The following is a 23,659-nucleotide window of genomic DNA, read 5'->3' on the forward strand; positions in this document are numbered from 1 at the left end:
CTTTTGAGTAGTATATATACATGTTTTTGAATAGATAAAAAAAAATGACAGACTAACATTATTACTTGTCTGTCATTATGTTAGTCTATATACAAATAAAAGAAAAATTAGAATCATGTGGTTACATGTCTTACTTGTAGGTTACATCAAGGCCCTGATGACAGAGCTGTGGTCATCCCTGGAGTGTGGACCTTCAGACGAACCTGTCTTCACCCCCAAGAGCTGGCCAGTGGATGCAATAGACCGGCTCTCACACAAGGTCAGTAGATAACATATGCCCATGGCGGTACCAGGGAAGAATAGAGATCACAGCAACGTATACTTGTAGAGGAACTGAATGGATTGGGTGGTTGGGCTTGGTGACTACAATGTTTTAATGGCTAGGGTGTCTCAGTCATGAAACCATTTGTTCTCACATGAGGTCATTTCCAACATTATATAGGGAGGTCGGCTCCCTCCCTCCTTCCCTCCCTCCCTCCCTCTTGAAGTGATAGGACAGTTGTAAACAGAACTCAATCTCATTCAAATCAGATCTTAGTTCTCGCTACCGCTAAATAAAGATCTGAGGACATCCCGTTACGGGTCACGTCAGAACGACCTCTCATCCAACCAATAAGAGCTTTGCTTACCAGATCATGAAAGTGACAGACGGAATGTGTTTTCTAATCATGCAACCTTGAAATATTTAACACGGGGTATTCGAAACGACAGTTACGGGTTTTATGATTATATCCATACAATCTAGGCCATCTATAAGCCATTCCAGAATGTTCTTTTTATCAGTTTTAATTTTTTATTCGAGAATACGTCAAAATATGTTTCAAAGCATAGTCGCCAGTTTGAAACTAGTGTCGCAAAGCTTGAGAAAGCTGCCTTCTGATTGGCTAATGTTGATTTCTGTCAGTCATTTCATTGATGTCAAAGTTCGCGAAAGGATGTTCTTACGTGAACCGTAATGGGATATCCTCAGATCCTTGTTTAGCGATAGTGAAAATTAAGGTGTGATTTTAATGAGACTGAAACAGAACTGTGTGTGGATGTCATCAGTATTTACAATTTACTATCTGAGTTTACCCAACAATTCTAAAAGTTCCGCTCATCTATAGGTGGATCCAGAGGGAGGTCGGGAGGTTCCAGACCCCCCCCTTTGAAAACCAAACCAAATGTAGTATGTTGTAGACAAACACCATCCTCCACTGAAAGAAGAATTTGTTTTTGGACCCCTCTTTTAAAAATGCTGGTTCCGCTCTTGTCATCGATGAGTCGGTTGCCAATAAAGTCACATCACCCTAGGATATTGTTGTTGGCTTGTAGGCAAGCTAGCTGAGATGTATGATGATGACTGCATGATCAAGTACGTTACGTTATGTTAGGTCTCTGTATCTTGCAGCATCTGAGGCGACTTCTGAACATACTGTCAGGCTTCCCGGCCGTGTATGAGGTGCTCGCCGAGAAACCTCTGCCGGTGCGAGACAGCTACAGCTTTAGAACCATGCCGGACACAGTCGATGTAAGTTGTTTCAGTACTCCCATTGACCCACAGTAGTTATGTTGCTTAGATTGTTGGACCAACCACACTGAACCATAAACCTGCAATAGTTGTATCAGAATGATTACATGCCACTCAAAGGAGCTCACTTGTATGTTACTTCACCTGTGTGTTACTTCACCTGTATGGTACTTCACCTGTGTGCTCTTCACCTGTGTGCTACTTCACCTGTGTGCTACTTCACCTGTGTGGTACTTAACCTGTGTGGTACTTCACTGGTATAATACTTCACCTGTATGGTACTTCACCTGTGTGTTCTTCACCTGTGTGCTACTTCACTGGTATAATACTTCACCTGTATGGTACTTCACCTGTGTGCTACTTCACCTGTGTGGTACTTCACTGGTATAATACTTCACCTGTGTGGTACTTCACCTGTGTGGTACTTCACCTGTGTGGTACTTCACCTGTGTGGTACTTCACCTGTGTGGTACTTCACCTGTGTGGTACTTCACCTGTGTGGTACTTCACCTGTGTGTTCTTCACCTGTGTGGTACTTCACCTGTGTGGTACTTCACCTGTGTGGTACTTCACTGGTATAATACTTCACCTGTATGGTACTTCACCTGTGTGTTCTTCACCTGTGTGCTACTTCACCTGTGTGCTACTTCACCTGTATGGTACTTCACCTGTGTGGTACTTCACCTGTGTGGTACTTCACCTGTGTGGTACTTCACCTGTGTGGTACTTCACCTGTATGGTACTTCACCTGTGTGCTACTTCACCTGTGTGGTACTTAACCTGTGTGGTACTTCACCTGTGTGTTCTTCACCTGTGTGGTACTTAACCTGTGTGGTACTTCACCTGTGTGGTACTTCACCTGTGTGGTACTTCACCTGTGTGGTACTTCACCTGTGTGGTACTTCACCTGTGTGGTACTTCACCTGTATGGTACTTCACCTGTGTGGTACTTCACCTGTGTGGTACTTCACCTGTGTGGTACTTCACCTGTATGGTACTTCACCTGTGTGCTACTTCACCTGTATGGTACTTCACCTGTGTGTTCTTCACCTGTGTGGTACTTAACCTGTGTGGTACTTCACCTGTGTGGTACTTCACCTGTATGGTACTTCACCTGTGTGCTACTTCACCTGTATGGTACTTCACCTGTATGGTACTTCACCTGTATGGTACTTCATCTGTGCGGTACTTCACCTGTATGTTCTTCACCTGTGTGGTACTTAACCTGTGTGGTACTTAACTTGTATGTTCCAGGCACTGATGGACCGGTTGGTGATGATAGACAGCCCAGCCAAGATCCACTCTCTCTTCAACTACGAGCAGTCTCATTCCTTTGGGCTCAGGTAAGATATATACAGCTTACCTGTCCAAAACCAGTAATCCCCTAGTCATGGGGATGTTTTCTCCTTGTTAATATTTTCATCCTGTGACAGTTAATTCATGTTGTAAAATGAAAATTAAGTGACTGAGTGTTTGACAAAACCAACCCTGTATGTTGCAACCACGGGGATTCTGTGATAAATTTGGTCCCCAGCAATACTCCCTTCACTCACTTCATTCTTCCCTCTCCTCCATCTTGCTTGCTGCTGCTGCTGTTCAGGGTGCTGTGCGTGATGACGTCATGCCTGGACACGTATCTTCTGCTGCAGTCCCAGTACAAGTTCCAGGAGGTGTTGCTTCAGGCCCAGGCTGACAACGTCACGGAGGGCAGGTACACACTTCATGTAGGAGGACTGTGTCAGCCACGCACAAACAACAGACGCTGCGGTGTTTGTCGATATAAGGGTAACCCTATTTTTCAGGGCATTATCATTTGCAGAAGCCAAAGGTCTTCCATTAACTGCCTGACGAAGGAGGGCAGTTGAAAAGACCGAGGGCTTCTGCAAATAATAATGCCCTGAAAAAGAGCGTTACTGTCATTATAGCTAAAATGGATGGAATTTGTTAGGAAATAAAAAGAAACAACAATATCGGTTTTGAAACATTTACTGCAATCAACACGATTGTCACTGACCCAGTTTTACAAATATGGAAATGTCATAGAATAAACCAGATGACGTCACTATCCCTATCCTATGACGTCACCTAACAATGGGCGTGATAATGGCCCGTCGTCAAGCAATATGAGGGTATTATCAAGTTAGAGTGGCCTGCCGATTTCTTATAACATGCGGCGATTTAATGATAATTCTATCCATTTTAGCTATATGGCCAATATTTCATCCCAGATAGTACAAACTTAAAACCACCCTGAAACAATCAGGTCTACTATATAAAACATTATAACACATATACACATACAATGCATACGTATTCTACTAAGATAACACACAGTACGTAGCATTGATGTAAATGCACTGGCTAGAATGTTTTTTTATACTAGTACTTTCAAGTAAACACATACTTGTTATGAGCAAGTAAATACACATATACATGTACATTTCAAAAGAAGTTTTTGTCTCGATGTATGACCAAATGCATAGATTAATTACAAGCGATACATATAAACGATACATTAACGACATGTAAACCTACCAGCTTTGTGGGTCTGGGTTGATATCACACCTGGGGACGATGCCACGCGAGTTTTCTACACAGTAGTGCAAACTTGTCTGCGGAGGAAATAACAATACATATACAGTCAAGTCTCGTTAATCTGACACTCCTTAATCAGACAGTCAGCTTTATCCGACACTAATGATGGTAACCGATTAAATCAGTGCTATTTAGACCTATTAATCCGACAGTCTCGCACTCCGACTCCGACACACGTAATTGGCAACGAATTTACGAAATCACTCATTAATCAGTCTCATTAATCCAACACAGTGATAAGCGTACTCCGTGGTCATCTGCTTGCGAGTACACAGCCCCATGTTTTGATGTGAAACGAGTCGGCTGGTAGCTGCATATTACAACGGCTGCAGAGAAAAACTTGCTTAACAATAAACATTCAATGCTTTTAATAAACAAAACAGGATTAATCACATGCTTAAATTACCTCAATCTCATTATAATCAGATACAAATTCTCGCTACCGCTCAGGACATCCCATTACAGGTAACGTCAGACAACCTTTCACGAACTATGTCCAACCAATGACATGATTGTGTATCTGTTGTGGAGTTGTCCGATTTTCGATCATGAACGTTGATACTACTTAATTTCATTTATCTGACATATTCTTTAATCCAACATAATCATATGCAACCAACCATGTCGGATTAAAGGGACTTGACTTTATACAGAACAAATATAGCACTAATACATTCTATCATATGTACAAGACCGCCTCCATGGTCTAGTGGTAGAGCGTCCGTCCGGTCCCTGTTAAACTGCGGCATGGTATCTCAGTGGGCTAGCACTATAAATCGGCATCAGTCCGGACTAGTACAAGCAGCCACACAAACACACACACGTATATGCTCGTTGCTCTATAAATGCAATAATCTTCGACGCGACGTTAAACCCAATTTCACCTCACCTCACATTCATTCATCACATGCATGCTTGCGTAGCCTTACCTCCTATGTCACAAATGAGGTCTACTATTATTACTAAAGTTACTAATAATACTTTTAGTTTAATGCTTATACATGTTTTAATGAATTTAGGATACTTATCTGGTTGTTTAACTCAATAATCACGAATCCACATTCTGTGTATTCGTGTCTAAACACACATATTTCCAAATACAAACACTATCTACAATATTACAAATACAATTAATTAATAAAATCCTCAGTCCAATAATAAAATACTAACCTTGGAATTTGATCCAAAGCCCCAAAGCGATCCTTGTGAATAACAAGTGAGAATATAGATAAATGTTTATCCTTTGAAAGGTATATGTGGAGTGACCACAGTCCTATAAGGTGTCCAGTACACAGCATGGCTGAGTACCCAAGCTGGCCTTATAGACAAAAGGGCTTGAGTAGGGAAAGGGCTTTGGCTATTGTGTTAGTGCACAGTGTGTGACATTTACAAACTAACCATGCAGTAAGCATGCTTAGAAAAAGGGCTGTGATGGATACTGTAGTGTTTAAGGTAGGCTGAACAATAAAATAAGATGACTAAAACTGCATTTAATTATGTATGTGACTTATATTTAAAAGGTAAAATCCAAGAAGTATTCAAAATCTGTAACTGCCACATTCACATACTGTATCATCCTCTATTGTCCAGGGTGTTTTATCTCCACTTCTTGATCCCTCCTGCTTGATTGAGGTACATAAACTACTTTTGATATTTAGAAGGCTGAGCATTTATGCGCATCATACTTTATGTAAGTGATATGCAAGACCCATTTGGTAAACAGTTATTGTGGGTTTTATTTGGGGGTGACCTCATGCTCTTCACTGCAGTTAGTACAAGTATCGTATTCGATGTAATAAGCGCCCAGGGCACTCTCAAAATTAGAAATAGGGGGCTCTTATTAGAATATTATTTTGGAGTTAAAGGATAAATTTTGTGGTTTATGCTAACAGCCTGAAATGTTTATATTCGACAGATATATTTTTCCAGAATTTAATTGCCCATAATTTAGGGTGCATATAACACACGAGTGCGTATTATATGCGAATAAATAAGTCTTGTGTACATTGATCAATCGGAAGGGGTGCTAATTGGGATTATTCACTAGCCAATATATTAGCAAATATCGCCGTGGGCGCTTATTAGAGTGGGGCGCTCATTATGTCGAATACGGTATGTTTATCATACCTCCATGTCAGAATGAGATCTGATTGGTCCACATGATCCCCTGTGTATCCCACCTTGGAGGATAATAAATTTCAAAGCATGGGAATAAATCTCTTATACCCAGCCACGAGGATATACGAGAGGCAAGATAAATCCTTTATACCCTGCTTCAAAGCATAAAGCTACACTCTTTTTTTGAGACAATGGAAGTCACTTGGCATAGCATAAGTTAACCTCAGCTCAATCGAAGAAATGTTTTCTATCAATTTTGAATTTGTGTTCATTCTTTTACAATGTCACATTTTACAGTGATAAATTCATTGTAGCAGGATCACTCAGGGTACATGGGGTTTTACGCGTCCCTTGTGAGGTTTTATGCCACGAGTCTCTGCCTCATGGTATAAAACCTAACACGGGATGCATAAAACCCCATGTACCCTGAGTGATGCTGCTTCAACTTATAATGTAACATGTTGGGGCTACGCGATGACCATGAAGAGTGACCCTTGTGTGTGTGTCTTCTCTCCCAGTGACCAGACAATAGTGGACGTGTTGTCTGTAGAGAGGAACTTCCTGCTGGTCAAGACTCACCTGATTGGTGGACCCACGGAGCGGATGATCCCCCCTCGATCTCTGGAACAGGTGAGGGGACTGTGTCCGTGGTCATCATGTTCCTTGATGTGCGATAAGTTGGAACAGGCCAATACAATCTCTTTATAACCATATGCTTTACTCCAATACCATAGATCCCTGCATAAAGATCGGGGGCACGGGTGGCCCAGTCGTCTGAGGCTCTGCGATTCGCTTTGCAGAGTTGTGTCCCTTTGGCAAGCCCCAAACCTATGATTGTGGGTTTGAATGCCGGTTCGTCACTATTATGTTCTAGGTTTGTCAGCACCATACCCGTGCTCGTGGGTTTCATCGAAGTGGTAAACGTCTAAGACCTGCATCACCTCGGGCTTTTGCCCACATTAAGCTGACACGCTGCGATATAAATGGAATACTGTTAAAGGTGGCGTTAAACCCAACTCACTCACTCACTCACTCAAAGGTCTGACAACACACCATAAGATTGTCTTATTCATATAATTCACTAAAGACTCTTCCAAGATGGATGGTTGGTCAGGCTCAGTGATGTATGTCTCATCCTTCCCCGAAGGCATGGGGTGTTGCTCATTGTATCAACCATTGGTTTGGCCCAGAGTTCAATAGGTATAGGTCACCCAATGTAGTTGATTATTGCTGACTGTGGCGGAAAACACCAACAGAATTGGAAGGCTGTTATTGGTGTCGCGTGATGACACTGCTAGAATCATGTTGAAAGCTGGGTACAATTTATAGTAACATGTATAAATTGTTTTAATAATGACAACGTTGGTGTATAATAATAATAACTTTTTTGATAATTATAACAATAATGGCTGTAGTCGTGGCAACTTCCAAACTTTTGGGAAGTTGTAATCTATCGGACCGTCATACAGGCGATGTCTCTGACAGATCACGATCTGAAAAATACTATCTTGAAAGTGTATCCTGTGGATAAGCCGACCCCTTTCTACAAAATCTTTTTTCTGGTCCTCAAAATTTGGCTTATCTGTGGACATATGTGGTACACACTCGTTAGCTCGCATGACTGATAGTCAAGTGAGCTTATGGCCTGGCCTGGTTGTCTGACATCTGTTGTGTTCAACCAATGATGACACCCCGATTTGTTCAAAGGTTTGAACCAAATTTCCAGTCTGAGTGCCATTGCAGCCATATGAAAAAGACCGCTTCCATGGTCTAGTGTTAGAGCGGCTGCTGGAGAGTGGAAGGTCCGGGGTTCGATCCCTGGCCGCACTATCCCAAAAGACGTTAGAAGATGGTACTTGTTGTTACCCTGTCTGGTGCTTGGCATTAAGGAGCTGACATTTTGTATATGTCCAGTAATTAGTGGGACTCAACACCAGAGACCATACAATATGATCTATTTTATGGTCTCTGTCAACACGTATAGCTTCCATTTTTTTGGCACTATTTTTGACCTTGTGTAGACCATTGAGTCTTGACCATGCTCTTAAATTCTCTCAAAATACATTTGGCTCTGTACACTTTTGAACTTCGGCATGTATGTTTCTTTTTATGATGGCATTATATTTTGTTGAAATCATTAGGATTTTAAGGTTACTTTTTAAGCCCAATTATATATGCAAAAAGTATCTGGGTATTAATGCTGACAATCACTTTTGTTCAGTGCCTTTGTTGGCATTTTAAACTGTTGACGACATATCCAGGTGAGCTACAGTGGCTGTATGTAACAAGGTTACAGTATCTGAAGCCTATTCTTGGTTCGCCCCTCATCATATTGTTGAATATTTGCGAATGCTTGATATGTGCTCCTGTTCTCGTCCAGACTCGGGATGGCGTGTACCCCTACCCCCTGTTCTCCGCCTACCCCCTCCCCAGGGAGTACTGCCCCAACCTGGCCGGACGGTCAGCCATGAAGCAAGGTGAGTTCCTGGACATGTCACTGACCTCAATCATCACAATTATGTTCTCCACACATGTAGATAGCGCCATAAGAAATCAGATGCTAAAATGTGTTAAAATAATCCTGGCAGTTGTATCTACGTGTATTTTCTTTATTTTGATTCATGGAAGGGTTTTTAAAAAAAATAAATTCATTAGTAGTAGAACCATGGATCAAGAGTTACCTGCTCTTTGTTTACTGAAATTTTGAACAAAAGATTCTTTTCGTGCAAGTAACTGTGGTCATGTATTTATCAAAAACTGAAAATTAATTTAAAAAAAACAGGGTTAAAACTGCAAGGGTTTACAGACAGATTTATCTTCTAATAGTGTACCAAAGAAACCACTTGTCAAGCGAGTCCAGGGTGTCTTGATGCTTTTCGAATTTCATGTGAGTGTCAAAGAAGTCACGCCACAAATTTCCTTCCCCTTCAAACTGTTGAAGTAAATCTCTAACGGGGAATGACCCCCCTGCTCCGATATTCACAATAACTGCTGTAAAGAACACAAACATTGCTATTCTGAATTAGATTTTTAAAACAATTAAGTTCAATAATGAAAGATCTTTTTAATACCAATGGGTTCATCTGCAGCCCTAACACCAGTACACTTTAAATATTTAAAGAAAACAAAAGTTGTTATTGCTAAATATTCACTATATATAAGAACATGACCACAGTTCCTTTTTGAGCTTGAGCATGTTTTGTTGATTTAGCAGTTAATTTCTTATGGCCAAGAATGTGAAGGATAGGTTAGAAATAGATGTACAAGTTTATTTTGTGAATGTTGTATTGCTACAGGTGCATGTTCGTGGTCATCTTCCTGAGGTAAGGGCGTTAACTGACTCCCTTGCCGATCTAGGATGGAATTACCAGGCTCGATGGTAGCATCACCAGTGACTATTACGAGTTATGTCCCTTCTATTTCCCTCCCTTTGACCAATAAGATTCCATCACTCATTTGCTTCATTTGCTTCAGACAAAATGGCAGTGCCCAGTTAAGATGATCTGATCGATAATCAAGATCTATATTGTGATAAATGGAACCTTCCCCTCGAAGTGCATCAAATCACTTGAGCACCTTGTTAAAAAACAAGAAAAGATTTGCACATACCGTATTCGACGTAATAAACACCCCACTCTAAAAAGCGCCCACATTGATATTTGCTGACATATTGGCTAGTGAACAATCCTACTTAGCACCCCTTCCGATTGATTAATGTACAGAAGACTTATTTATTTGAGTTTAATACGCACTCGAGTGTTATATGCACCCTTAATGATGGGCAATTAAATTCTGGAAAAATATATCTGTTGTACAGTAGAACATGGATATAACAAACTACGAAGGGACCAGAGAAATCAGTTCGTTATACCCATTGTTCGTTACATACGTTTTCGCTCGGAAATGTCCGCCATCTTGGATAAAACAAAACACAATACAAGTAACTGCAGCATTGACTTGTATGAGCAGTGATCACTTTATAGCATTCCATTGATAACATTTCATAACATTCATTTAAGTATAACAAGGTTGATCCGTCACCGCTGATTGTGTTGATTCGCTGCTGATTGCGTACAGCCAATTGTCAGTGACACTTGACACTGAGTGAGATTTCTCAGTTCGCTATACACGTCACTAATTAGTGGTAGATGGGCTTGTCGGAGATCAGATATCAGTTCGTTGTATCCGTTAGTTCGCTGTAGAGAGTTCGTTATGTACGTAAATTTTATATGATATTATATAGGAAATAAATCGGGGATTTTTTAACAGTTCGTTGTATCCGTTTGTTCGCTCTATCCGTGTTCGTTATATCCGTGTTCTACTGTATATAAACATTTCAGGTTGTCAGCCTAAACCACAAAATTTATACCTTTAACTCTGTTTTTTTTCACCAAAATAATATTCTAATAAGAGCCCCCTATTTCTAATTTTGAGAGCGCCCTGGGCGCTTATTATGTCGAATACGGTACATTGCAAATCCTGCAGTCGACCAAAATCTGCACGTTGAAGCCCATGTTGTTCACGAACCGGATGTCCAGTTCGTAACACGATTTTGATTGGACTATGCATAGACTCGTTAGTCTAGCCAAAATGTAACTTCGGAATTCCAGCCTAGTTCGGCAAGGGTGGAAACTGGACTTTTATAGACAGTTAACACCCTTGCCTCAGGAAGATGGTTCATGGTGTAACACGATCATAAGTTTTGTAGATGTAGACTTATTGGTTCTGCAAGTTCTGTGAGTTTAGAAATACGGATGCTGCTAGTGTTCCTCACACATCGTCAGAGACGCTCAGTGTTTCTGGTGATACAGATAACCATAATGTTGACAACCGTAATGGTAGATTAACCTTCCGGGGGTCATGTGAAAACAACTGCTTAACAGAGCTTCAGATTGGTCAATATGTTTATGGGTCAAGTTGCCCAGTCCCTGTGACAAAGGTCGGTTGTTGGACACATAGTTATCCATTAGACAGTTACAGTTCAATGATGTATTGATGTATCACAAAGTTACATGATACGATACACAATGTGCATGCACATGCATCAATTCATGTTTGAGGTCTCTCCATTTTCAAAAGTAATATTTACAAAGTTTTGCAATAACCTCACCTGATAACTACTCTTTTCCTATCTATCGTAAAACAAAACTATGAATCTGAATTTATGAGTACAGTCAAACTGGTTGATAGCATGAACCTATTTAGCTATTATACAAGATGTACACGCAAATTAGGAATCGCTATAGATATATCATGCCACAGTATGTATTGATACATGAGATGCATTGTAAGGTCCCTATTCCCCTCTATACAGTGTAGAATCAGTTTCTCTGGCCCTCTCACAACCTGAAGCACTGGTGGCTGATTTCAATGATACTGTTTTGTGAACTACTGCTTTTGTTAAGAAAAAAGTCATGGAATTAGGTATTTTAATATTCTTGAAATTACAGCAATGAGAATATCAACAGATCAACATTGTCACACAACGCTTCCTACTCTTGGAGATAAAAAGTGATCAAACGAATACTGAGCTGATGTCGTTTGCCCATTTTCAAATTGTAGATGGTAGAGTGCACCATTATGTCGTCAAGTGAAATGTCATTATACATGTTCGATCATCAGTTATATAGTCATTCATAGTAAGGTATACACAAAGTCTCACCATATGTTTCACAGACATTTCCAAAGTACACTGTAAATGTTTCAAAGACTACTACTTAACGTGAATCATATTTCATATACATCTGCTGAGTATATCCTGAATCATGTTTCATGGACATTGACTAAACATACCATGGATCTTAGACATCAGGTGAACATACCATGAATCACGTGTCATGGACATCAGGTGAACATACCATGAATCATAGACATCAGGTGAACACACCATGAATCATAGACATCAGGTGAACACACCATGAATCATGTGTCATGGACATCAGGTGAACACACCATGAATCATAGACATCAGGTGAACACACCATGAATCATAGACATCAGGTGAACATACCATGAATCATAGACATCAGGTGAACACACCATGAATCATAGACATCAGGTGAACATACCGTGAAGCATAGACATCAGGTGAACATACCGTGAAGCATAGACATCAGGTGAACATACCGTGAATCATAGACATCAGGTGAACATACCGTGAATCATAGACATCAGGTGAACATACTGTGAATCATAGACATCAGGTGAACATACTTTGAATCATAGACATCAGGTGAACACACCGTGAATCATAGACATCAGGTGAACACACCATGAATCATAGACATCAGGTGAACACAACGTGAATCATAGACTTCAGGTGAACATACCATGCATCATAGACTTCAGGTGAACATACCATGAATCATAGACTTCAGGTGAACATACTATGAATCATAGACATCAGGTGAACACACCGTGAATCACAGTCATCAGGTTAACATATAGTGAATCATAGACATCAGGTGAACATACCATGAATCATAGACATCAGGTGAACATACTGTGAATCATAGACTTCAGGTGAACATACCATGAATCATAGACATCTGGTGAACATACCGTGAATCATAAACATCTGGGGAACATACCATGAATCATAGACTTCAGGTGAACATACCATGAATCATAGACTTCAGGTGAACATACTGTGAATCATAGACATCAGCTGAGTACAAGTTCTGATGTTCAGATACCGTCTGTTATAGATCATCATTAAGCTTGAAGAGACTTAGCAATCCTATGGTCTCGTTCTGGGTGCAGGTTTAGTGACACATGCTTGCTACTCTTATCTCCTTTGGTGGATTCCAGGACAGAATAGACCCTCTGTTCCCAAATGCTTGTTGTTAAAGCTGACTAAATATTGTTGATGGTATATATTGATTGATGAGGCTATCTGGCACTTGTGTAATGCATAAGCTAAACGTTTCAGCCTTAGAGCCAACTGCTGAAGGCCGAGGTTTGTCTGGCATGATGAGTTGTGGAGATTGACCCTGATGAAGTGTTGATTGATGAAAACATTCCCCCAATCTCATTAAAATCAGACCTTTTACTTCAAGATGGTGCCTCTCTGCATGAAGGTCTGCAGATGCTTCTATACCAGAAGGCTCATGAACCCACACATAGTCACCTGATATGACCTATGGAGGTCTTGTCAGATCCAATCTCATTAAAATCACATCTTAGTTCGCGCTACCGCTGAACAAAGATCTGAGGACATCCCATTAGGGGTCACGTCAGAACGAGCTTTCATCCAACCAATCAGAGCGTCACTTACCAGATCATGAAAGTGACAGTCGGAATGTGATTTCTAATCATGCAGCCTCGAAAACTTTAAAACAGGGTATTCTAAACAATAGTTGCGGGCTTAACGACTGAATCTATGGAAACTAGACCATATATTAGCCATTCGAGAATGTTCTTTTGTTCACGTTTCAAATTTGTAAGCGAGAATTTGTCAAAATATGTTTCGAAGCGTAGTTGCCAATTTGAAATTAGTGCCGTAAAGCACGAGAAAGCTGCCTTCGGATTGGCTAATGTCGACTTCTTGTCAGTAATTCCAGTGGTCGGTCAGAGTTCGCGAAAGGTCGGTCTGATGTGACCCGTAATGGAATGTCCTCAGATCTTTGTTTAGCGGCAGCGAGAAATAAGATCTAATTTCAATGAGATTGTGTCCGATCTTCACACACTGAGATGTTGTACCTGAGTAAAAGTTCTGATTTGAATGACATTGACATCCCTAATCCCAACACTCCCCAAAGCCCACATCAACACGTTTAGCTGACTCAGCATTTTGCGCACACAGTTTGAGTGAGTGAGCTTGCAAACTTTAGAATTAAGTATCTTGCTAACAGATTGATCTGCCTGTTCGGTATTAGTGATTTTTGTATAATTTTAAAAGTTGAACAATATTTTGTTGTTTTTGCTTGCTGTTTTGTTGCACTCTGGCACTGCATGAGATGCACAATTAATGCAGATCTGTCACTTTTTGTTGACATCACGTCATCATGTTCCACATGACACTGAAAATAGAGTTAATGAGTTGTTTAATGATTTGGAGGTATAATAGATTCGTGCCATCTTTAATTTCGTCATACAATCCCTTAATTTGATAATTAAGAAAATGTTGATTTGTATTTCCATAAGTATGAATATTCCAAATACCATAAATTCCTTGAATGACCCTCTACCTTGACAAAACGATGGGCTATCCTTCTGTATGTACTGACTTTCTGGGACCTTCCGAAATACATTTACACAGGTATTTGGCTTTTGAACTTTCCTTTAATTATATTACCGTATTTTCTTGAGTATAGTGCGCACCCATGTATAATGCGCACCCCCCTCTAGCGGGTTCAATATTTTGGAAAAAAAGAAATTTGAATATTATGCGCGGAAAAAATTTACACCGTACCCTTTCAGCGAAGTCCGGCAAACGAACGGGTGCTGAGAAACTTCGTCAGTACAAATTCGAAATTTGAGATAAAAAATCACCAGACATGTTTATTTACCGTTTAAATAGTATTTATTGTTCTGCTAGGCATTGTTTTATATCTAGGGATTAAGATTACCTTGTGTATTTTCTCGTAAACTAAGCCGGAAACAGCAATCAGCTGTACACACGTTTTCTTGGAATCGACCGGTGATTCGGTCAAGACACACCCAGTGATATAACTTTATAGGATTTTTAATGCAAGGATCGGCAACAATTGTATCTGAAACTATTTTATTTATCAGGAATAATATATTCCATTATTTTCTTAATTATATGCAGCCTTTACTAAACATATTTAAAATAATAATAACCCTAAGCGAAGCAGCTGATCGCTATTCACGGGTATTATTTTTTACATGGAACATGTCTGGCCAGTCACCGTCAAGGCTCACGCGCACGTGAGCACGTGAGCGCGAGAATTTCATGTTGACATAGAATCGTCAAACAAAAACAAATATGACTTTTAACGAGTCAAAGTATGTCATTTATGATATATGTATCCTTTCTCTGTCAACTAAAGTTCGTTTCAAGGCGTCAATAGCAGTATTCTGACCGTGGTTGCTGTTAATAACGGTGAGTTGTGCGATCTTCCGATCGCTTCACACACGATTTCGCCGAAATTAATAAAAACAATATTATAAGGAATTTTGAATAAAATTAATGAAGTAAGTTACAAACATAAGTCCAGAAATACAATGAACACTTTTTATAGACAGACAGTATAATTACATAATTATTTTGAGTACTTCAGTATGGATTTGTTGACATGGTATTTCCGGTGTTTCGTGCTCACGGTACGTAATGTCTTTCCATGGGAGGAAAAAACATCCAAACTCATAATTCGTGTATAATGCGCACCCCCTTCTACACAGCTGTGTTTTTCCGAAAAAAAGTGCGCACTATACTCAAGAAAATACGGTATGATATATACTGATGGACAAAAGTAAGGGAACACATAGTAATATTGCAGAATATTTATTATTGTTGTGTTCATTAAAATGAATAGATTATGGTTGCAGTGTCCATATTTGGTGTAAGAGCCACTAAAAGGGGATTGTGTGGTTACAATGGCTGATTCGTTTGTTGCTATTGCCAACAACCACAAGTCTACCTGGCCCAGACTCTATGTTAAACACTCATTATATGTTCCCTTACTTCTGTCCTTCAGTATATGCATTACTTACTAAACAAAGGAGAAAAATAATAAGCATAAATGTTAATAATGCTGGAATATTTGTATGTATGTATGGTAAGCATGTGCCGAATCTCTACACAGACAATGAGCTCAGTAAGTTCCTCACGGGGAAGGGCGACAGGAAGATGGCGTGGGTGGAGAAAGGCCGCAACATCTTCGTCAAACTCCTCACCAACAAACCAGAACAAGCCAAGGGGAGCTGTGAGTATACACTGTACTGAACAATTGGCTCCATCTTAAAGGGAGACTGTATGGAAGATAGCTGGGATGGCATAGTGTTAAAGGGAGACTACTCAGAGTAATCAGTGATCATGGATAGACATAGCCACTGATCTGAATAGAGAGAGACTGGTTGTTTTCTCTCAAAAACTGGTTAATTTCCTTCAACCATTAGTCTGTAAGGAGCTGTGAGTGAGTGAGTTGGGTTTAATGCCGCTTTTAACAGTATTCCAGTTATATCACGGCGTGTCAGCTTAATGTGGGAGGAAAGCCCGAAGTGACGCAGGTCTCAGATGTTTATCACTTCGGTGAAACCCACGAGCATGGGTATGGTGCTGACAAACCTAGAAACATAATCGGGGCGAACCGGGATTCGAACCCACCATCATTAATTTCTGGCGCGCCCAAGGGACGCAACTCTGCACAGCGAATTGCGGCGCCTTAGACGACTGGGCGCCCGTGCCCCCTAAGCTGGGGCCTTGTTGCATATAACCAATAGAGTCTATCCCTGTCAATTTTTAGAATCAATGTTCAAGCTAAAATGTTTACAGTCCTTTGGTAAATATAATCAACAAAACCATTTCCATAAATTAATTATAAGAAATCTCTGCTTAAAGCAGAGTTCATTGTACGATTCTGACTGTATCATAAGCATGACTTTTCGTGTTTATCAAATACTGATTGTGCTTAGATTTTGTCAATCCGAGCAGAATTTCCGACTCATGTACATAAAGATGCAGATCAGGAAGGAGAGGAGTACATCTGGTGCCCATGAGGATGCCTACTTGCCTTAACGTCCTGTCCCTGAATTGTTCACTGACAAGGAAGTCCATCATTTTACATTTTGTTTCCTCACTAAATTTGACTTTCTAAATTTGAACCTGTCAGTGTTTGTGTGTGTGTTTCTTCCAGTGATGCAGCAGTTGCTGGAGCAACTTGTCAGCACTCTCAGCAACATCCCGGAGGAAGCCATCTTCCCTCTGCTGGACTTCTCACGTATGTACCCACCAGAGCAATATTACTGCTACAGCACTGGGAAATACTGTATCTATAATAGGTGAGGTGAGGTGAAATGGGCTTTAACATCACTCTCAAGATTATTCCACTTATATAGAGATTTGCAAGTTATCTATCCATGCTGCAGTTTACCAAGGCTACCCCACTCAGACACAGTATACTGACTTACAGCCGACCAGTCGTTATCAGACCAGACCAGTTTTATCAATTTAATGCCAATTCCAGGCAGGGTAACAACAAGTACTATCATTTTACGGATCTTGGTATGATGCGACCAGGGTTCGAACCCTGGACCTCCTGCTCTCTTGGCACTGAGGTGGTCCTGTATTTATATAAGATTTTATTTAATATTTGTTACATAGCTCAACAACATGGATCATTGCTGAAAATATCAATCACTGATTTGTCTGGTCGAGACTGTTATTTACAGACTGGGTCATATAGCTGGAATATTACTAAGCACTGTCTTATTTAAATGCTCATGTTATAATCATGTGACTTTTGTTTTGGTGGGAACACCAGAATTAGGCTTCACACATTGTCCCCATGTGAGGAATCGAACCCGGGCATGCGGTGTGACGAGCGAACGTTTAACCACTAGGCTACCGCACCGCCCCTGTTATAATCAGTAATGTAGAGTGTGCATGAGGCGTATTTCACACTGGACTATAAGAAGTGTTCATTAATGACTGTAACAGGTTTCTGTTCTTTTGAAACAGCTGATGACAGTGGGATGAAGAAGTTCACACTGTCTCCTCTACAACTGCTGGGAATTAAGACAGTTGTTAGGTAAGTATGTTCTGACCAGTCAACATTGCTATCAGTTTTTAGGTAAGCTTGTTCTGACAGGCTAACATTGTTATCAGTTGTATGGTAAGCATGTTCCAACAGGTCAACATTGTTATCAGTTTTTAGGTAAGTATGTTCTGACCAGTCAACATTGCTATCAGTTTTTAGGTAAGCTTGTTCTGACAGGCTAACATTGTTATCAGTTTTATGGTAAGTATGTTCCAACAGGTCAACATTGTTATCAGTAGTTAGGAAAGTATGTTCCAACATGCCAACATTGTTATCAGTTTTTAGGAAAGTATGGTCCAACAGTTCAACATTGTTATCAGTTTTTAGGAAAGTATGTTTGCCATAGCAACTGTAATCACAGCATATCAAAGGCAGCATATTAAATCCTTCATTCAAAATTCTTTGCTGCTGCAGGTCAACAACAAACTGATCTGTGTATGTTCATGACTACCATTTTCGACATAATAAGCGCCCAGGGTGCTCTCAAAATTAGAAATAGGGGGCTCTTATTAGAATATTGTATTAGAGTTGAAAGATCATAAATTTCATGGTTTATGCTGACAGTCTGAAATGTTTATATATACGACAGATATATTTTTCCAGAATTTAATTGCCCATAATTAAGGATGCATATAACACACATATTATACACGAATAAATAAGTGTTGTGTACATTGATCAATCAGAAGGGGTGCTAATTGGGATTGCTCACTAGCCAATATATTAGCAAATATCGCCGTGGGAGCTTATTAGAGCGGGGCGCTTGTTACGTCGAATACAGTATGCCTGTGTTGGAAACAAAAGATGTGAGTATTGTTTCACAGATACGGGATGCACCTCAAGGCCATCAACACTTCGGCGGCTGCCACGGACGGCCTGACCCAGCTCCTCAAACAGACTGGTTACTTCCTGAAACAACAACAGAAGGTGTTCAGGTCCTCACTCCGTATCCTTGACAACCAGGGGGATGAGGGGGGTTGAGTACTGAATGTTATGTTCATTAGCTCACCTTACAGTTCAATGAGATTTAGGCGTTATCTGTACACTGATGCATCTTCTATGTGGGGATTCATGGGAAGAATAGATGTGATGTGAGGTGTGGTGTGGTGGGGTGGGGTGTGGTGGGGTGGGGTGTGTTGGGGTGTGTTGGCGTGGGGTGGGGTGGGTCGGGATGGGGTGGGGAAGGTCAGGGGTCGCATCATACCAAAAGACGTTGAAAGATGGTACTTGTTGTTACCCTGTCTGGCACTCAGCATTAAGGGGCTAAAACAAGGACTGGTCGGTTTGGACTATTCATGTTTAACTGCGGCATGGTATCTCAGTGGGCTAGCACTATAAATCAGCATTAGTCCGGACTAGTACAAGCAGCCATGTATGCATGCACATCGCTATATCAGTGCAGTAATCAATGATCTTGGATGCGACGTTAAACCCCATTTTACCCCACCTCACCTCACCTCACCTCACCTCACCTCACCTCACCTCACCTCACCTCAGAGTTATTTATTTACTGGCTATCATCATGTAGCTGACTACCATTAAACAACATTCACCCACTCCCTGTAAGATTCAGATCCATGCTAAGCCAGAATGATACATCTGTATGTGGCAACAGGTTAGTGCCTTGACTAGACCCAGGCTACCTTCATGGCGGCTACCCTGGCTTCGACTGGTTTGCTGCCACGGTGTTCCTCATCTTCCACGGCAACATGGACCGAGCATGGAAGTTCCTGTACAAGTTCTCCTCCCTGGGGGTGTCTGGCTATCTGTGGATGCCACGACTACATGCTTCTGTATGTACTACTTTCTAACAACTGCTTGTCAGTCTTTGTCATTTGTTAATGTTCATCAACCTGTCTATATCTATGTACGATTTCTGATATTTTTTTGTAGTATACTTATAGCTTTTCATCTCGGAAATTGTTTTCTGTTTCAAACTAAGAGATAGCAAAGCTTTGTTTAACATCAGCTTTAAAATTTATGGTAATAGACTATTAAGTCTGTGATAGGCATTTTGAAGTTGACATGAAACATGGATAACAATAGTCTGTCTTACAGACCCTGATACAAATATATTTCAAATACAGCCCATGCAAGTCCATAATGTTTGGCAAGTCTAGATTACTGCAGTATCAGGCTGTCTTACAGATCCTGATACAAATATATATCAAATACAGCCCATGCAAGTCTATAATGTTTGGCAAGTCTAGATTACTGAAGTATCAGACTGTCTTACAGACCCTGATACAAATATATATCAAATACAGCCCATGCAAGTCTATAATGTTTGGCAAGTCTAGATTACTGCAGTATCAGTCTGTCTTACAGACCCTGATACAAATATATATCAAATACAGCCCATGCAAGTCTATAATGTTTGGCAAGTCTAGACTACTGAAGTATCAGGCTGTCTTACAGACCCTGATACAAATATATATCAAATACAGCCCATGCAAGTCTATAATGTTTGGCAAGTCTAGATTACTGCAGTATCAGGCAAAAGAAGAGGGTCACTGGGCTCCCTTTTATTATATTTTTATTAAGATGACTGAACAACTGTTTTTTTCTGTACGATATGTTCATTCCAGAGACTAGATTTTAGTCTAGGATAACAACTTCAGTTTTGTTTGTGCCAATGTTTCAGGGTCACCCGGTGAAGGAAGGGAAGTAGATCTGAAACATTGTAAGAAACAATAAAGAAGTTTCATGTCTTTAATAGAATGTGTGTCCACTGTCGGTATAAATCCTTCATCCTTTATGTGGACAGGCAATTACATGCAATCATTTATGAGGGGACTGGCAGTGTTAAGAGACTGAGTTGATGTTGGCAGGTGCACCTGCCGCCTCCACTGATGATGAGCGGCATCCACCCTGTCTTCTCCAGCACGGCACACAACATCGAGTTCATCTTGCAGACAGAGCTCCCTCTGGTGGCATCTGCTTTCAAGATGTCCGGATACACTCCTGCACAGGTCTGGTTTTGGTTTCCGTTTTGTTTGTTGTTTAAGTCGCTCTCAGCAATATTCCAGCTATATGACAGCGGTCTGTAAATAATCGAGTCTGGACCAGACAATCCAGTGATTGACTTCATGAGCATCCATCCATGCAATTGGGATACAATGACATGCATAAACCTAGTCAGCGAGCCTGACCACCCGATCCCGTTAGTCGCCTCACACGACAAGCGTAGTCGCCTTTTACGGGTTGCTGAAGACCTATTCTATCCCGGATCTTCACGGGTCGCACAGGTCAGGAGACAATGACCACATCCAGTCTTAAAACAATCATTTCATCTTGTGGGATACCGGTAAATGTTTCCATGTTGGAATCTTTGTCTAAATGCCAATTTGGCATCAAGTCTGGATACACTTCTTAAGAAAAGGAGGGGCGCTTGTTGTGACTGGGCAATTGTGTTTAGTACTGGTAATCATATAATTTTGTTTAAAAAATATAGAGCTACTTTTTGTGACTTTTTTGCACCTTGTGTTCAGTAAAAATAATTTTGTTGAAATTACATCACCCAGTGAGTTTGTCAGAGTTTTGTTATATGTTTATGTTTATGTTCAGAATACCTGATTACTGATAAAATTCCCCAATGTATAAATATTTCACAAGTTTCTTCAAAAAGGTCACCCATATCCCCATACATGGGTTCACAGGGGAATATCACTTCTTTCATTAAGGAAGGTCCATGGTCCTTTGTATTAATATAAATTTTATTTCTTTAAAGTTAGGGATTATTTGTCCGGATGGCAGTTGTTGGATAAAACTCACAATGCTATTATAAATCTTTTATAACATTTGGTTCATCAAGCTTTTTACCTTACCTTTCCCAAAAGGTGGCCGGGTTGTCTTTGGTGCAGCAAATCACTATTTATACTTGCATCCCTTAGTCATATCAGGATCCACTGATCCAGTTTTGAAGCTAACATTTGTCACAATTACAGTACTTTGTTTGTCAGCACATGGGGTGAACCAAAGTGGTAAATGTCTAAGACAAGCTAAACTTTGTGCTTTCCTCTCACATTTGAAGCCGACATAATGTTCAAAGAATGTTGAACTCAACTCATTTCTCGAAACGGGCATGTTTTTAGAACAATTTATTGTTTACTACAGATCTGTGTGCACTGGCTAAAGCAGTGTTTCTGGAACTTCCTTGACTGGGGCGACATCTGCCACTACGTTTGCACCTGCATCGTCCTTGGTGCCGACTATCAAGTGTACACATGCGTCGCCATCCTGCGCCATCTCCAGCGCGACATCCTTCAGCACATGCAGACGCAAGAACTCATCTTCTTCCTCAAGGTCAGTTCTACTAAAGGTCAAGGTTGAAATAATATGAATGGCAACTGGTACAGATTGATTTTACAAACTATCTATTCAGTTGCTGATGTATTACTTGTATGTGAGTGTTGTAAAATGCTCCAGTCAACAATAGTTCAGATATGTTGTGGCGACATGTTAATAATGAAGTATTGGTCGGGCAAACCAGTGTTTGACAGCATGAGCAATGATCCACACTTTCGGAGCAGGATGACACAATCAGATCACACGTTATAACCACCAGATCCCCATTACCTACATCTACCCGAGGCAAGAGCGTTAACTGACAATGAAAGTCCAGTTACCACCCTTGCCGAAAATAGGCTGGAATTCCAGTGGCTATTACGAGTTATGACCATTCTATGCTTCTACCATAAGGACCAGTCAGATTCCGACTCTTGTTTCACATGCATTTGCTTCAAACAAAATGGTGGCGCCCAGTCAAGACGATCTGATCGACCATCAAGATCTATTTTGTGATATAACGGTTCTTACTTCGCGAAGTACATCAAATCATGTGAGTGCCTTGATTAAAAACATGAAAAGATTTGGAAAATATCTGTTGACGAGTTGGCAGTGCACATGCTTTGTAAATCCTGCAATCGACTGAACTCTGCATGACAGTTTACTAACCGGATTTCGATTTCTGTGCGCGATTTTGATTGGACTATGTATAGACTCGTTAGTCCAGCCAAAATCTAACTCCATAATCCCAGCCTAGTTCGGCAAGGGTGGAAACTGGACTTTTATAGTCTCGGGAAGATGCATTACCTATTAATGATAGTATAATGACAAGCATGATTCTTTTGTTTGTTTGTTGTTTAACGCCACACTCAGCAATATTCCAACCATATGACGGCGGTCTGTAAATAATCGAGTCTGGACCAGACGATCCAGTGATTTATATCACGAGCATCGATCCACGTAATTGGGATCGATGACATGCATCAATCAAGTCAGCGAGTCTGACCACCCGATCCCGTTAGTCGCCTTTTACGGCAAGCATGTGTTGCTGAAGACCTATTCTACCCTGGATCTTCACAGGCCAACTAGCAGGAGGTGCAGTAGAAGTAGAATCGGAATAAACTCCAGTGACTATGGATTAGAATTGTGCTTGCTATCTTCGACTATTCATAACAGTAACAAGCCCCAGAAAAGTGTCTCCTGGAAAACTATAAGACTATGTATCAAGTATATTAGACAAGTATCTGAGGTCACTTTGTTCCAACGTAAAACTTTTAATTTAATCTTTCAAGAAATAGGGGTGAAATAGCACGGGGAGAAGTTTTCTGGGGTCAAATAGATCAGGGAGAAGTATTCTGGGGTGAAATAGAGCGAGGAGAAGTTTTCTGGGATGAAATAGACTGCTGAGAAGTTTTCTGGGGTGAAA

General features: G+C 40.6%; 1 protein-coding gene across 1 annotated transcript in view; it reads left to right on the top strand.

The window, feature by feature from the left end:
• Positions 1-23,659, top strand: part of LOC139454068 (protein broad-minded-like) — a 58,220-nt gene that overhangs the window by 32,545 nt on the left and 2,016 nt on the right. Inside the window, exons 21-33 of the mRNA XM_071235566.1 lie at positions 141-259; positions 1,391-1,510; positions 2,765-2,853; positions 3,111-3,221; positions 6,742-6,853; positions 8,604-8,700; positions 15,994-16,113; positions 17,044-17,127; positions 17,868-17,937; positions 18,771-18,892; positions 19,585-19,739; positions 20,778-20,918; positions 22,063-22,251. Coding sequence (XP_071091667.1) covers positions 141-259; positions 1,391-1,510; positions 2,765-2,853; positions 3,111-3,221; positions 6,742-6,853; positions 8,604-8,700; positions 15,994-16,113; positions 17,044-17,127; positions 17,868-17,937; positions 18,771-18,892; positions 19,585-19,739; positions 20,778-20,918; positions 22,063-22,251 — 1,529 coding nt within the window. The remainder of the gene's footprint in view (positions 1-140; positions 260-1,390; positions 1,511-2,764; positions 2,854-3,110; positions 3,222-6,741; positions 6,854-8,603; positions 8,701-15,993; positions 16,114-17,043; positions 17,128-17,867; positions 17,938-18,770; positions 18,893-19,584; positions 19,740-20,777; positions 20,919-22,062; positions 22,252-23,659) is intronic.

This window comes from Haliotis cracherodii, unplaced genomic scaffold, assembly GCF_022045235.1.
Source record: "Haliotis cracherodii isolate W230 unplaced genomic scaffold, xgHalCrac1.p SCAF_10, whole genome shotgun sequence".
Taxonomy (NCBI): domain Eukaryota; kingdom Metazoa; phylum Mollusca; class Gastropoda; order Lepetellida; family Haliotidae; genus Haliotis; species Haliotis cracherodii.